At 40.2% G+C, this 16440-nt stretch overlaps 1 protein-coding gene across 1 annotated transcript in view; it reads right to left on the reverse strand.

The window, feature by feature from the left end:
* The window catches only part of ARHGAP15 (Rho GTPase activating protein 15), a 507565-nt gene that overhangs the window by 258879 nt on the left and 232246 nt on the right, over positions 1-16440 (reverse strand). The window contains exons 7-8 of the mRNA XM_090041263.1: positions 7374-7472; positions 4882-5008 (exon numbers count right to left, since the gene is read on the reverse strand). Of these exons, the coding sequence (XP_089897389.1) occupies positions 4882-5008; positions 7374-7472 (226 nt within the window). The remainder of the gene's footprint in view (positions 1-4881; positions 5009-7373; positions 7473-16440) is intronic.

A 16440-nucleotide genomic window follows, 5' to 3' on the forward strand; every position in this document is an offset into this window, starting at 1 on the left:
TGCGGTACTAAATAAGTGTGCATCAGGTTGCCCTAATGTGCAGTGCTGAAAACACATGCTTTGCTTTCAACCCCTTGCACCCTCTCCTCCAACAGTGTGTCATTTGGGCTGGACTGTACTACTCCAGCCAAGCAGGGAGCAAAACATACCCCCTTCACAATCCACATTGTGCTGTAGGGAGACACAGGCTGATTGAGCAATCTGGGTCAGCCAGTCTAACCCTGGACCTCCATCTAACTCAGGAGGTGCACAGCCCCACCAGGGGAGATGCCTTGTTGGACCTAGCGCTGGCCATGGGTGATAATCTGGTGAGCAGGCTGCAAATGCTGGACTACCTGGGTGACAGTGATCATTGCCTGCTGGAATTCACCAGCCAGTGCAAGTGGCAAAGGCCTGAAGCAAGGCAGCAGCCCTAGATTTCAGGAGGGCAGACTTCAATGAGCTAAGGAGAATAGTCAGGGAAGCACTGAGGTCCCAGACGGGTGGGGAGCCAGGTGTCCAAGGAGACGATCCTCCAAGCCCAAAGGGAGGTAATCCCAACATGGATCAAAGGGAGAAGGAGGGCAAAAAAGCCCCCATGGCTCAGCAAAAGCATCCAGGAATGTCTTCTAGCTAAAAGGGAGGTGTACACCCAATGGAAGGGAGAGGCCATCACCAGCAAGGACTATACTGCAGTTGCTTGGGGATGCAGGGGGCCAGTCAGGAAGGCCAAGGCAGAGATGGAACTGGGACTAGCTTCCCAGATCAAGGACAAGAAGAAGTCCTTTTTTAAATACATAGGGGGCAAAAAGAAGGTACCAGGTAATGTGGGGCCCCTGCAAGACATGCTAGGAAATTTGGTTGTCACACAAGACAACAAAGCTAACCTATTTAACAACTTCTTTGCCTCCATTTTCCTGAGCAGGGACCAGATCAGCCCCCCCGCTGGGCCTCCCTCAGGCCCTAGGGGAGGCGCACCTAGGCCAAGGGGCAGGGAGGATCTAGTCAGGGAACTTCTGGAGGGACTGGATGTATTTAAATCAGCTGGTCCAAATGATCTCCACCCCAGAGTGCTAAGGGAATTAGCTGAGGTCAATGCAGGAACCCTGGCATGGCTTTAAAAGCATTCGTGGTGCTCTGATGTGGTGCCAGAGGACTGGAAGAGGGCCAATGTGGTTCTCATCTTCAAAAAAGGGAGGAAGGAGGACCTGGAGAACTATAGGCCAGCTAGTCTTACCTTGATCCTGGGTAAGCTTTTTGAGAGAATTATTTTGGCATGTGTCCATGAGGGGCCATCAGGGGAGATTATGCTTGGGTTCATTAGAGGCAGGTCCTGTCAGACCAACCTGGTGGCCTTCTACAAGCAGATCACCAAATCCTTAGATGCAGGGGTAGCAGTGGACGTAGTCTTTCTGGACTTTTGGAAGGCCTTCGACAGTATCTCTCACCCCGTTTTCATTAAAAAACTGGAGGACTCTGGTGTCGACACCTACACAGTCAAATGGGTCGCCAACTGGATGGAGGGCCGCACCCAGAGAGTGGTAGGGGATGGGTCATTTTCAGCCTGGAAGGACATGGGCAGTGGGGTTCCGCAGGGCTCGGTCCTCGGGCCTGGAGTGCTCAACATCTTTATCAGTGACTTGGATGAGGGGGTAAAAAGCACCCTGTTCAAATTTGCTGATGACACTAAGATGTGGGGGGATGTGGGCATGTTAGAAGGAAGGAATTGGCTATAATTGGACCTAGACAGGTTACAGGGGTGGGCGGATGAGAATAGGATGGGATTCAACACTGACAAGTGTGAGGTGATGCACCTGGGGAGGAAGAACGAGCACCATACCTACAGGTTGGGGAACTCCTTTCTCATCAGGGCAGAGGCAGAAAAGGATCTTGGAGTCATCACTGATGCCAAGATGAACATGGGCCGGCAGTGTGGGGATGCAGTCAGGAAGGCCAACCGCACCTTGTTGTGCATCCACAGATGCATCTCAAGTAAGTCCAAGGAGGTGATCCTCCCCGTCTATGCGGCACTGGTCAGGCCGCAGTTGGAGTACCGAGTCCAGTTCTGGGCGCTGCACTTCAAGAGGGATGTGGACAGCGTGGAGAGTGTCCAGAGGAGGGCCACTCGCATGATCAGGGGACAGCAGGGCAGGCCCTATGAGGACAAGCTACGGGACCTGAACCTGTTCAGCCTCCACAAGAGAAGGCTGAGGGGGGATCTAGTGGCTTGTTACAAACTAGTCAGAGGGGACCAGCAGGCACTGGGGGAGTCCCTGTTCCCCCGAGCACTCCCAGGAGTGACCAGGAATAACGGTCATAAGCTGGCGGAGGGCAGATTCAGATTAGACATCAGGAGGCGCTACTTCACTGTCAGGGCGGCTAGGATCTCGCTACTTCACTGTCAGGGCGGCTAGGATCTGGAACCAACTTCCAAGAGAAGTGGTGCTGGCTCCTACCCTGGGGGTCTTTAAGACAAGGCTAGACAATCACCTTGCTGGGGTCATTTGACCCCAGTAGTCTTTCCTGCCATGGCAGGGGGTTGGACCTGATGATCTGCTCAGGTCCCTTCCAACACTACTAACTATGAAACTATGAATTAGGATGGCCCTCTGCACTGCTGCTATCTGTCATCAGGCAGGCTGAGGGAGCCTGCAGAGCATGCTGAGATGTGTGCACAGACACCCCCTGTCTGTGCAGTATTAGCACAGCAATCTCTCTGCTCTTTAGGGGCTCAGGATTCAAATGTCTGCTTAGGCATCTCCATGTAAGTTTTTCTAGCAGGGGAGAAGTGTGGGTGAATTCTCCTATTTGAATGTAAGCAGCCATTGTCAAGTTGTCAAACATAACTATCACTTTTTGGAAGCTCAGCACTAAGCATCAAAGAAGCACAGAAAATGCACTACTTATTTCATAGGAGCAGCCACTCTAGGCTTTAATTGAGGTATATATTGGTATCATGGTTTGGGCTGAAGCTCAGCATAGCAGTTTCTCTCAGAAAATTTCAGTATCTAGAACCATATATCTGAGTCCTTTTTAGAGTTGTAACATTTGAGAATATAGAAGAAAATATAGTTTAATAGGAATTGCATTTGGATAGTTTACTAACATTATCTAGAGGTAACGTGGGCCTTTAAACGTACACCAGTTGCCTCTCTTCCCTATAAAGAAAGTCTTCCTTAGCTTTCAATGTCTTGGTTTGTGTTAGGCTAAGTGATATATAAACATTCTTTAAACATCTATTTTTTTTTTTTACTTGACTTTGCTTGTAGTAACCAATAACACGGGAGTACTAGAAAGATGATAAAACTGTTTAAACTTTATAATAACTTTATAAACACACTTGCAGATACTGCAAATATCTTCTCTGTGCTCTGCAGTCAAACTGGACAATGAAACGACCACCTGTTAACTGCTAACAATGTGTCATTACCAGTTCTCATGCCTTTTTAAAGCAATTTTGGCTCTAGCTGCCAATAATTCTGGCGACGATACTTGTGTGAACATTAAGGGCACAGAAAGCCAAAGGCAGAAAACTGACAATATAGTTTGTGCTTAGACTACTAATAAGTAAGTGAATACTATGATTTTTCTAATTCCACATAATTGCTTAATCTCAAGGGGCCATAAAAAATTCCAGATTCATATTTTTGAAGCTAGCCAGTCTACACTATTTAAATACAAGCCTCAATTCAATAAGATTTCACAGCAGATACTTTCAATTTTTTAAACAGTTTAAATAGCCTCTAACAAGAAAGTTATTCACAGCTCTCTAAGGTTTAAAAAGAAATGTACACTAAGTTTATGTCACTGGTAGTGATAACTTTCTTTTGCTCTGTCTCCTAAATCACAGTTTAAAAAAATATAAGAAAACTTATGATACCATGAAGAGGGAGGTCAGAAAGTGGTGAGACAGTTAAAGGGCATTTTGCCATTAACTTCAACGGACACAGCATCAGACCCTAAACTGTTTCACCATTTGCTGACCATAATTATACTTGAGCTGAGACATAAAATGTAAGGCACAATACAAAAATATAAGACTATTCAAGCTGTTTTACATTTCGTTGAAGAGAGAAAAATCCTGAGCACATCTCCTGAACTGGATAAGGCAGAGGGAGCAAATATGGATACAGCTGGCAAAATGAGTGTCAAGCTAATTTTGCTTTTCACATATATTATGTGATTCTCATTATATGTATCTCTATATCTCTCTCTCTAAAACCTTTTACAAAGGAGAAAAAAATAATCAATTCACCTATCTGTGGTAATTCTAAGGCATATACAACCTAAATATCTCTGGCCTTGATTTTGTAACAAGATATATAGAATCAGATTCAGGCAAACATACACAGCTATACATCTCATTGTAGTATGTGGGCCTAAAGCTGAAAGTGAGTTAGAATGAGTAGGTGTGTATCATATCAAACAAAACAGCAAACTCAGAACATTTTCTCTTATCATAAAATGAAGCCTTTGGAATTTAGCTCTTTCAAAAAATTATAGCTAGATTTCTGGCTGTCTGACACGTGACCTGCCGCTTCCATAAAAACCTTAAGTGCACAAACTTCTGTCAGACAAAATTACTTTACTAACATTCGTTTCTTTTACTGAAATAGAAATCAACTGACAGCAACAGAATTTAGCATTGGAACCAAGTTGCTTGCTTCTTAAAATAAACTCCTTTAAAAACTGTCTTTGCTTCTGCAGGACCTTCTTTCGGTTAGGAAATCATGTCTCTGTTGAGATACTTGGGGGTAGGAATTGCACTTTCCTAAGAAGCAAATTATGCATACACAACAAGGGAGAAAATTGGCCTTCATATTAATTCTCATTTTTGTTACATTCTGTATCTAATAGACATGATCTTACACAAAGAATTATTTTGTTCTAAATAATACTTACTTAAAGATTTTCTGTGTTCAGTTTTTGGTTCTTTGCTCTCAGTATCAAAGGTGCTCAATAATTCACTGCTAGATGATCTTCTAAGTTTCAGCTCCAGGTTTCTTGATGTACAACGCTGCTCTTTTGGCTAGAAATATATATTTTTTCCTTTTTTTTTATAAATGTATATGTAGCACTTAAATGCAAAATTACATTAAACTAACACAGAATCAGAACCTGATAGACATTTATACCAGATGATGTAATAATTTAAGGACAATATAATACAAACTCGGTTCAATAGAATGCTGCTGTTTTATGAATGGTATGGTTAGGTTTTAATTTTTCAAATAAATTTCAGATATCAAAGTAAATTGGAAAAGAAAAGGCTTAAATTTTTACCATAGTGATTTAAATAATTTCCCCATATGTGTGCACTGTGTGTTTTTTAATTATTGCATAGAGGAAGTTTTCTTAAATACTGAAAAGAAACATGTTTTAATCTATTAGAAAATTAAAGTATATAGAATCAGGATTGAAAGGCACCTCATGGGTCATGTAGTCCAACAACCTGTACAGAGGCTGAATTTCAAATACCACTGCTTTGGGCTTAGATGAGATCTGTAATGCATTTTGGGATGGAGAGAATGAAAGAATGCAGAGCTCCCTTGCTGCCCCAGTTCATCCACAGAGGAGATAACCAGAATGAGACTGCTGGCAACAAGATGCATAGTGCCCCTGTAAATGATGATGCTCAGTCCCACAAGCCTCATGATCAGACCAGATGGAGATGCTGCCATAGCTTCACCTATTATCACTTAGAAGCCTTTTCAAGGGGAAACATTATCTTAGAAGTTATGGGGGTTACCCCATACTGATCTGAGGACATTTTGTCCTGTATAAATGGTATGGGCAAGCCCTTCACAGGTAAAAAATTGCACAGCTCAAGTATCTGTATGCTCATCCAATCCAATATGCAATATGAAAACACACATCAGATCAAACACTTTTTGGCTTATTGTAGCCTACAAGTACAGGATTCCATTGCCTATGGGTTCATCTACACATGCCACTGAGGTGATGTAATAAACTCCAGCACAATTTGCACTGGAGTCTCCTGCTGTTGGGCACAGTATCTACATGTGCACCCAGGACTGCAGCAGGTTGAGCCAGGGCAGAGCAGCTCTAGGCTGGAAGGAGGTCCGGGTGGTGCCATTGGGCAGTGCGGGGGATAGCTGGGACAAGAGGGTGCTAAAGTGCAGGGCTAGGCAGCAGGCAGCCTCTCACACTTATGCACCTTCATTCCCCTGTCAGCATCTACACATGCACTTTGGTGGAGTTAAGTACTCATTTACTACACCCTAACACCTGAGTATGTGTATATGGTAACACTTTATTGCAGAGCTAATTAGTCAACTACAGTAAAGCACATGTGTAGATGTACTCTAATTTTTTTAAACAAATTTCAAATCAACACTCAAATCAGCCCCTATAAAGGCATCATAGGACCCTTCAATCACATTCAAATTAAAGCTGGATTGAAACCAGCTATAGACTGGTACACATTTTCAAGCACTAACTTTATAACTGGTTGGCTCTTTTTATAGCTGGATAGTCATTTTGATTGTATGATAATTACTTTGCACTTGTGGCCAGTTTTACTTTGCATGTGTGGCTGGTCTACATTTATTGTGCCATTCACCAGTTAATTGCACAATATATATAATGTGTAGCAGGGGCCACATTTTCAGGTGTAGCCAGACCACATTTTCAGGTGTAATCAATTACAATTCAAGGAAAAAAACCCATTAGAAAATGCAGTAAAGCGGAATAATATTCTCACTAGGCTTCACAGCAATCAGGAGGGGTCTATGTCCTAAAAAAGGAAAATCTGTTCTTGTATCAGGCAGAATTAGAAAAGCAGAATTTGGAATTAACACTGAGTGTGGCAAGAAGGGGGAAAAAAAAGGTTGAGCTGAATCTGGTTGGGTAATTAAAAACTGTTTAAAAAAATATAGCCCTACTTACTTTTAGAAGAAACCCCAGTCTTCCTGGGAGAATAACAGCAATCAGTTACAAAGGAATATTATTTGCTAGTCTTATTCTTCTGAATAAATAATATGAAAATGCATAAAAGGCTCAAATGTATTAATAGTTCTATTGAAGATTATATAGTGTAGGCTGCATAAACAGAAATGTAAAAATTCATTAGTTTTTAAGTGCTAGTATGCTTTTACAACCCACAGTAAACCAATGTCCTTGTTATTCCAGAGAAATAAATGCAGCATTCTGTTTTAAAACAGGAATCAAATGACATTTTAGTCCAACAACCTTGTTTATCTGACATTTTTTACTAGATATACATACATATTTATATATCCTTCAGATTAAAGCAAAGTCTCTCAAGCTAGCTAGCTTTCTGCCTGTCTAAAACCTGTGTAGATGCCTAAGCAAATGAAGTTTAAATTGCTACATCTTAATTAATAAAGGTAACAGCCAAAACAAATACATACCAATCTGTCAATTGCATTTTTGATAGCGTGGAACCAATCCAATATGATGAAGTCAATATCCGACTGAAGAAGGAACTCATTTCCTGATACTGTTGTGATCTGGGGGGAGGGGAATGACAGGTAAGCAAACTGAACAAGATAGATCATTTTGGTTTATTCTGTTTTTGGTAATAGACAATGAAATGCTTCCTTTTGTGCCAGTAATTATCTCATAAAGAACTGAGAGTTACCAAGTAGTTTTGAAGCTCTCTCTGAAACTGTTAGACTATGTCACAACAAATAAGTTATTGTCTCAGTAATACAAATATTAAATATAAATAGAGCAAAAATAATATTAATGTGACACAAGCTAAGAAAAGCCAGGAAATTCAAAGTTAAGACAGACAGTTCAAATTCAAATCAAAGTACTCTGAAGAAAAAAATCACATGCATTTGTTTGAATTAATTGTAAATTTCCTGTCTTTCTAGGTTTCTACTGGGAGTCCAATATAATTACACTTTTTTACATTTGATTTCTCTATATTTAAGCTTATAAATATATTATTCACCTGAGATTCTAGTTTGAAAATAGTTTATTTAAATACAAGTCAATTTACATTTTGACCCCACAATGTGAATATATACCAAAAGAATATTCAGCCCTTTGCATGCTGTTCCACTGTCTAATATAACAATTCTTGGTATAAATATGTATGTTTTACTCTATCTTTAATTCTTTATTTTATTCTTTCCTTCTGAATTATTCTGTGAAATGTTACAATAATAATGACACTTAGCTTACATACAGTCCTTAGGAGAAGGTCTCAAAGAATTTTACAAATGCAATGGGTATCATTGTTCCCATTTTACTGTGGTGAAAGATGAGCCACTGAGAGGGGAACCCAGGTCACCAAGAAGAGCACTGGCTAATGTTGGAATAGAAGGTAGTAAAGTGCACAGAAATTATGCATGTTTGGAGAAAAAAACGCTCATGTCTTCATTCAGAATGACTTAGGCAGACAAGGTTTTTGGGGGAAATGTGATATCTTTTATTAGACCAACTATATAGTTGGAAAATTTGTTCTTTGCAAGCTTTTGGGAACAAACAACCTTCTTCAGGCACAGGGAGAGTCTGCTGTTGTTTTGTATTCTCTTGGATGGAACAAAAACCAACATGCAAAATGAAGTTCTGTGAAAATGCAAATGAGGATCAGAGGCCATGGGATACAATAGGTGTGAGACAGGTAGGTAGGGGGCAGAAAGGGGGAAAGTTGCCCGGATGACAGAATGTACCTGGTAAAATGTAGAGGTTACCTGGGGTTATCAGAGGTCAGGCAGGTTATAATGTGCCATAAATCCAATGTCTATATTTATTCCATGATTTTTTGTATCTAGTAGATTAATGAAGTGAAGTTCATAGGCTTGTCTATGAAAGGTGTTTTGTTAAATTCTCTTTGAGGATTAGAATTGTGAGATCACATTTACCCAAAGAACCTTGTCTGCCTAGGTCCTTAGACCAACACAGCTACAACCAACACTACAGAATGACTTGGCATTGACTGTAGATTATAGAGCATGTGAAACACATCTGTAAATTAGGTCAGTCATTCAAACACTCCTCATACTTTGTTACACCAGGCCAAAACCTGAGGCCCTTATTCAAGTCTTTCTCAAGCAAGAATCATGTTGAGTTCAAGGGGTTTTTTTTGTTTTTGCCTGAATAAATCGTGAGGAAACACTGAGTGAAGGCCATGGATATTTACTGACACACAATGACCTGATATGGTGTGGTATTGCCATCTCAGTTAATCTCCCCAGACTTGGAGCTCATGTTGATGTGCAAAGGGTACATTTCATTTAACAACTTGAGTGTCTGATATATTAGACAGTTAAACAACACCTTTGAGTACATAATTTCAAGTAATTATCTATAGCAGCATCTACACACACAGACCTTTACAAGCAGGTAAATCACATATAGGGTATGGACACGTACATTTGGAGATGTTTCAAAAGAGCATTTTAAAAGGGCAGCAGTTATTAGGTTTTAATTGTTATGTGTGGTTAAGCTGCGAATGACCCAAATGTAACAAAAAACCACTTCAATTTTAACCCTGGATGAAGAATGGATCAAAGTCAGAGAACTCTCATGCACATAATGCTATGAAGATCTACTGGGAGTCCCAGACACTGCGAATGGACCTGCTTCTCATTGCATCAGGAACATGAAGGAGGTGGGGAACTTTGAGAATGAGTTGGGGAAATACAGTGGGACAATGAAGTTGAGAATCAGCCCAGAGTGAGTGACTAATTATGTTAACCACTGGTATATTTATCAACAAGTAGATGTTTGTCCCAGAAAAGTCAAAATCAAGATAAGGTAACTGGTTAATAGACCTGACCTCTAAATCTTTTCCTGATTCACACTAAAAGTTTTATATAACATTACATTTTATTAATGTACACATGCAGAAAATGAATTAGACTAAACACAGAGGACAATCCAATATAATAAATCTCTTCCAGTATAAACAAATCATTATTAAAATTATGAAAAGGAATAACATTTTCAAAGTAAGAGCAACATACATAATTAGATTTACTGTATTTTGAAGGCTTAAGAAGGACACAACATAGTTCAGTCTTCCGTTCAGTAAATTCAGGCTTTATTAAAATACAAGTATTTTTGCCTTACATAAACATTTGTACTGTATGATATGCAAAAGAGATACTTCATTGCTAACAAGACCAAAGAGAAATACATTTTAAAAGTTTCTTTGTCTGAATGTGTTATGGTAATAATCATATATTATCAGTGATTTATGAATAAATTAGTAAAAAAACCCTACATCATAGAATAGGAGGAAGAGAGTTAATCTAACATATACTCTCTGTAAGATATAGTTCATGTCCTTTTCTCTCTTTCTTCAGACTAATCTTCAGAGTTACTAGACAGTTTCAAAAAGACTGCTACTGCTCTCTACAGTTTAAATGCATCCACTTCTTAATTACAGTCAATAATTGACTTTGTTCTGCTCCATTCCAGTCATTCACAGGAAAGCAGTTCCAAAGGCTTTGGCTGGTAAATCCCATTTAATATGCAGGTTTCCTATCCCACTTTTATATATTACCTCCTTAGGATTTCTGATAAATGATTCTTGGAAAGGATTGCTAAACCATATTTGCACTTTGAACAATCGAATTTTCAAGACCCTTGGGAAAAGACATCAGTAAAGAATGCTAGCTTTGACTAAACCTTGTGATTGAACAATTTATGATCACAGCCCTAAATGATGTATAACTAACAACAGGCATAAATGCTTCAATATTAACGCATGTAAACACACCCTCTCTTTATACGGGGACTAGAGAAAAATGAAAGACATATATGCAAAAACAAACTATACATAGAGCTTCCCTTCTTCATCCTGTCTGTTACTCTATGTATTTAAATGTATTCCTTCTCTCCATGCTTATCATTTTTTCAAAGGACAAATTCTGGATCTCAGCATTGAGGAGAGACTTGTAAGGTCCCTTCCAGCCCTCCTTTCCTATGATCCTATGAAATGGTTAGAACAGTTGACCATGAACAGGACTCTTAGGTTCTCTCTTTTTAGCTATGTCAGTTAGGGGTGTGTAAAACAGGCCATATTCGATTTGGATTCAGATTTGGCCCAAACTGGGGACAGCAATTCGATAAATTGATTCAGATCACTGTTCTGAGATGATTTGGCTGAATCTGAAGATAGGATGCTGATTTGGAGAATCAGTGATTTGGCCATAGACACAGCTTTAAATGTTTTTCTACATACCTTGAGGTACCAGGCACAGCTCATGAACTCTGAGATGGGGGGGGGTGGATGGAACATCCCACAGGAGCATGGGAGGGCTCCCTGTATGCTTGGCAGTGAACCTGGAAGTGGACCAGAAGTACTTCCCATCCACTTCTGGATCCACCACCAAGTGCGTGGGGGACCCCCTCTGCACCCCCTGGCTTGGAAGTCTGCCCAGGAGGCACCAGTCACAAAGCTGGGGGATGGAGGGGGACCCTTGCACACTCCCCGGTGGACCCAGAAGTGGACTGGAAGTGCTTCTGATCCACTTCTGGGTCTACTGCTGAGCGCACTGGGGACTCTGCTGTGCTCCCATGGGACACTTCATTCGTCCCAGCATCTCAGCATTCATGAGCCTCCTGGTACCTTGAGGTACGTAGAAAAAACATAAAGCTGTGTCTATGTCAGAATCATCAAATCTTTCTGAATCTCTCCAAATTAATTCAAAGGGTTCTGATTTGATTCAGAGAGATTAAGGGGTCTCCTGATTCAATTTGGATTTGGAAATTTGGCCACCAAATCAGGCTGAATCTCTGCTGAATTGAATCAGGTACTGAAGCTTTGCACAGCCCTAATTTCAGTGCCTTGTTCTGCCACCACAATAAAGTCACTTCAGGGACTGGATCCTGTTTGTTGACTGTTTTGCACTGTATTGCAGCCAAGTCCAAATATAAACCAGTTTAAGTATCTATAGGCCATGTCCAAATGACTGCAGTCGTGTGGCATGTGGTGCCACAGACACTCCAGTTCAGTTGCTGTCCATGTTGCAAGGGAGCAGCACAGAAGGGTTTTTTTGACCCCTGGAAAATAGAGGAGCAGCACATGTGGAGGCAGCATGTGCCTCCCAAAGTTGGGACCTGGCTAGCTTCGCTCCTGACCAGGCTCTGCATGGCATGATTGCCACTGCTACGGTCCCCAGGGGCCCCAGCCTCCTCTACCCTCCCTAGAGTAACTTCCTGCACACTAGAGAGTGTGTAGCACAGGCATTCCCCAGGGACAACTAGCAGCAGCACAAGCTGTGCCACCACTAGTTGTCCCTGGGGAATCAAACATCCACATATGTCCGGACACAGCAATATAGGCTAAGTACAGACAATCAAAAAGCCAGAGGCTAAATCAATTCAATATTTGCAAGTTAGTCTAAGCTACATAGATTGGAACCAAAAGCAAGTTAACAGACATTCACTTCCGATTCTGAAAATGCAGTCACATACCTGGAGTGGCCCAGGCCAGAAACCAGGGGGTTCTGTAGTATGCCTCCTTGCTCAGTCAAAGCTAGCCCACTCACCTTGCATAGGTGGGGTTTGCAGGGGAGGTGCAAACATCCTGGGATGCTGGGGGACTAAGTTAATTTAAATCTGGAGGGGATGTGGGACAGAAGTTCAATAAATCCATTTAACAAAATCAGTTAAGTTTGATACTACATCCATCCAGGTTTATCGTAAACCAGTTTTAGCCATCTTGAAAGTCATTTATGTGCACTGAACTTCTATTATATTACAGATCTGAACCAGTTTCCAACCACTTATACCTATTTATGTGTAATTTCTGTCCCTAGTCATAAGGATCACCCCAAAAGAAAGTGGATCCTTTGGTAAACTACAAACAATTTACCATTCATACTGTCAGCACATAGTAAAAAAAGGGCGCTTGTGAAACGCCTACAACATGTCACTGCTGGGCTCCTTAGGGATTATTGTTAAGTTTGGCTTTATAAAGTCATATGAGAAAGAAAAAAAACTACTTATGAGCCCCTGACACCAAGCCCCCTGCAACAGTGGCAGCCTATACTCTAACTCTATCATTTTAAAGAAAGATGTTTAAATATCTCCAGAAAAACATGGAAGAAAATTCCTAATACTAATTCAATGGTATAGAATTAATTAACATAAAAGTGTATCCGGGAATGAGCAACCAACACTTGCTCCTACAAAACTTTTATCTTACTTGTGGTAGGTTGTGCTCAAGGCCATCTTACAAACCTTGTGTGAGTGTATCACAAATCTTTTTAGAGTGTGGATCACAGTTCAATAGTACTCACATCTACGCACATCTACCTGTGCAATTAATGTGACACAGTAAACTCTGGAGCAGTTCTAGCTGGAGTCAGTTGCTTCCAGGCACAGCATCTACATGTGCACCTGGGACAGGAGTAGTTTGAGCTGGGGTGGAGCAGCTCCGGGCTGGCAGCAGGCTCGGGGGTCAGCCCCAGGCTCTAGGTGTTGTGTTGGGAATCAGGGGGCTGGCTGTGGCATGAGAGTGCTAAAGTATGGAACCATGCAATGGACAACCCCCACACTTTAGCATCCTCATGCCCCAGCCAGCCACTGTCACTAGTTACACACACTTTTTGTCACACTTAATCATTCCACCATTAGATAGTAGCATTTCCAGCACTACGATCTTATGGCAGAGTTAATTAATGTACTGTACCCTAATTCCAGTACACGGATAGACTGTGACACTTTACAGCAGAGATTATTAGTCAGCTCTGCACTAAAGCACACATATAGATGCATCCACAGAGTACTTTCTCTCCTAGTAGCTTAACTAGGGGTGGATGAGCAAGGTAGTAACTCTGGGCACCAATCCAAAGGGAACACAAGTATAGCAGTAGCCATTGTTACTGGCCCAGTTGCTGCCAGCCTGGCAACCACTGCTGCCCTGGCTACCAAAATTTCTTGTTATACCTCTGTTCTCTCCTCTCTGTCACTGAGTCATATTTTTGTTACAATGCACCAATTGTTTACATATAATATATTTATAGCTGACTTTTGATGCATTTCAGAGATGCAGTCAAAGATGAGGTGAGAGCACTGTTGGACCGGCCAATACTTCACAATCCACTGACTGTCCATAGAGCTCAGTTTGGAAACTACTGAACTAATTCAGTATAGCCATAAGAATATTGCACAAGATCTTTAAAGCATTCCTGTATTTCTATACACATACACATTTCTATATGCATATTGATTTACTTTGTATATTTATTTCAGCCACATGGTGACATCTTTAATGATGTTATTACTGACATACACTTTATAAGAGAGTTACATTTATTTGAGGGAACTAAATAATACAAAGCCATCTGATAAGTGCAGTTACATCAAGACAAGGTTCTTTGGGTGAATCTGATATCTTCATGATATGTAACACGGCTACAACCTACACACATTACATCAAGATGCACTTGCGTATCGTGTAGACATAAAAGCATTGTATATAACAAAAATAAGTTAATTTGAGGCAGGATCTAGCATAAGGAAGATAAAAGCATATTGTGGTGTATTGTAGGCCCAGGTGGAGTAAGGATAGCAAAGTCTCTCCATGGAAGGGACAGCCAAGAAAAGGATACCATAATTATTGCACATGAAACAAGCCAACAGCTCTTACTTCATCCTTAGGCTGCAACACCCCATTACTGCTCAGTTCACTCTTAATAAAGATTAACGACAAAAGATGCACCCCACAGGGGTTGCACAATGGTGTCTCCCATTGTGTATTATAAAAAATGTCCTGGCAGCTAGGATCAGACAGCTTATGTGGAACCTGTGCATTGATGAGAGGCAAAATTCCCAAAAGCTTCCTTGGTCATGTTAGTTATTTGATCCTCCACTACAACCCCAACAGGGAACATAAAAAAGCACGCTCCAGGCTGTTCAACTTCCTCAGATACTTCAAGGTACTCTATCCAGCACAAGGACATCAGCCCTCCATCCCTAAGTAACCAGTCACTATGAAAACGGAGGGTGGGAACAGTGCCATGGGTATTCTATCACTGTTTTTTGTGAGAAAAACAATTTCCACATGTGGATCGAGGGGTCTGATTCAGCACTCTGATCTGGAGAATATGATTTAAAATGTCGATTCATATAATACACACTTGCTTCCAACATCCCCTCCCCATGCATACCTTGGACCAGTAATGCTTCAGTTCCATCCAGAAGCAAGGCTAAAAGTTTTTTTCCCTTGTTTTTTATATATATAAATTACTATAACCTTGGATCAGAATAAATTCTTTACAAAGAAATATGTATAAATTTGTTCATGCCCTTAGTGAACATGAAAATTTAATTAAAGTAAAGTTTGAAGACATTTTACACTCCTTAGTGCTTTAATTAATTTGCTTTGGCTAATTTTTTAATTGAATTAAACAAAGAATTGTAAGTTTTTAAAAATATGTCAAAAGGAATATTGAATTGTTGAAAGTTGATCTAAAATCCTTTTCTTTTTAACAATCCAGGCTCTTGTTTATGCCTGTGCTGAGCAGTAAAGAAGACCATTTAAAATACACATTGATGGTGTACTACAGTAAAGTTAAATTCTTATGATAAAAAATAGAAACAAATACAAGATAAAAATACAAAAAAAGGAAAGGAAAGGAAAGGAAAGGAAAGGGGGGAAAATGTTATCTACTGCATTTTATTCACTTTGCATCATGTACCCATGATATCATATGACCAATGAAGTGAAGGTTGTCATGGTTATTCTAATAGTTAAATTACTTAGTGGACTCAAAGATGTTTATGACCACCAAAGTAATTACATTATCAGGCAGATTGTCTCTATCAAATTACAGTCTGGCTTTACCGACCTCTAATGGTTCTTCTGACATGTTGAGCAAAGTTAACATAAAAGTGAGGGTAAAATATCAATTTGAGGGAAAAGGTCTTCTACCAACCTTTCCAAAAAATGTTACTTGTTAAAATAGTTTGTGAGAAAGTATCTGCCTTGTGTTCCCAATGTTGCTAGATGTTAAGTAAATATATGCTGATTGCAAAAAAGTTGCTTTGGTAACTCTTATTAAAATGCATTTGTAACCCCCATCTGTCATGAAAGTTTTGAAAAGTTTGTTTACTTTGGATAGCTGCCTTATCCAGGGTTACCCCAGCAAACAATGATAGCAGTCTTCAGAAGTTGTGTGACGAACAAGCCACTGGGGATCCATTCCTGTTTTAATTGGCACACACAAACACTTTTCTGGTCTGTCAAAAAGATCAAGCTAATATGCATGGAGGGTGTTATATTCTCAGCTTTTGGGAGTAGTAAAGCTCCCTTTATTTAAGTAATTTAAATGATAGACTGCAAAAACTTTGCAAGTCAGAAAAAATGTTTTATACTTTCTTTGGGAATATTTGTTTTAAGCAATGGAAAATGTTCTACGTATCTAAAGATGTTGGACCTTATGTTATAATTACCTTCTTCTTCTGACTCTGTAAAAGTTAATACTAAATACAAACATCGCTAAATAAAAC

Source organism: Crocodylus siamensis, chromosome 4 (assembly GCF_052110815.1).
Source record: "Crocodylus siamensis isolate JL-2025a chromosome 4, ASM5211081v1, whole genome shotgun sequence".
Taxonomy (NCBI): domain Eukaryota; kingdom Metazoa; phylum Chordata; order Crocodylia; family Crocodylidae; genus Crocodylus; species Crocodylus siamensis.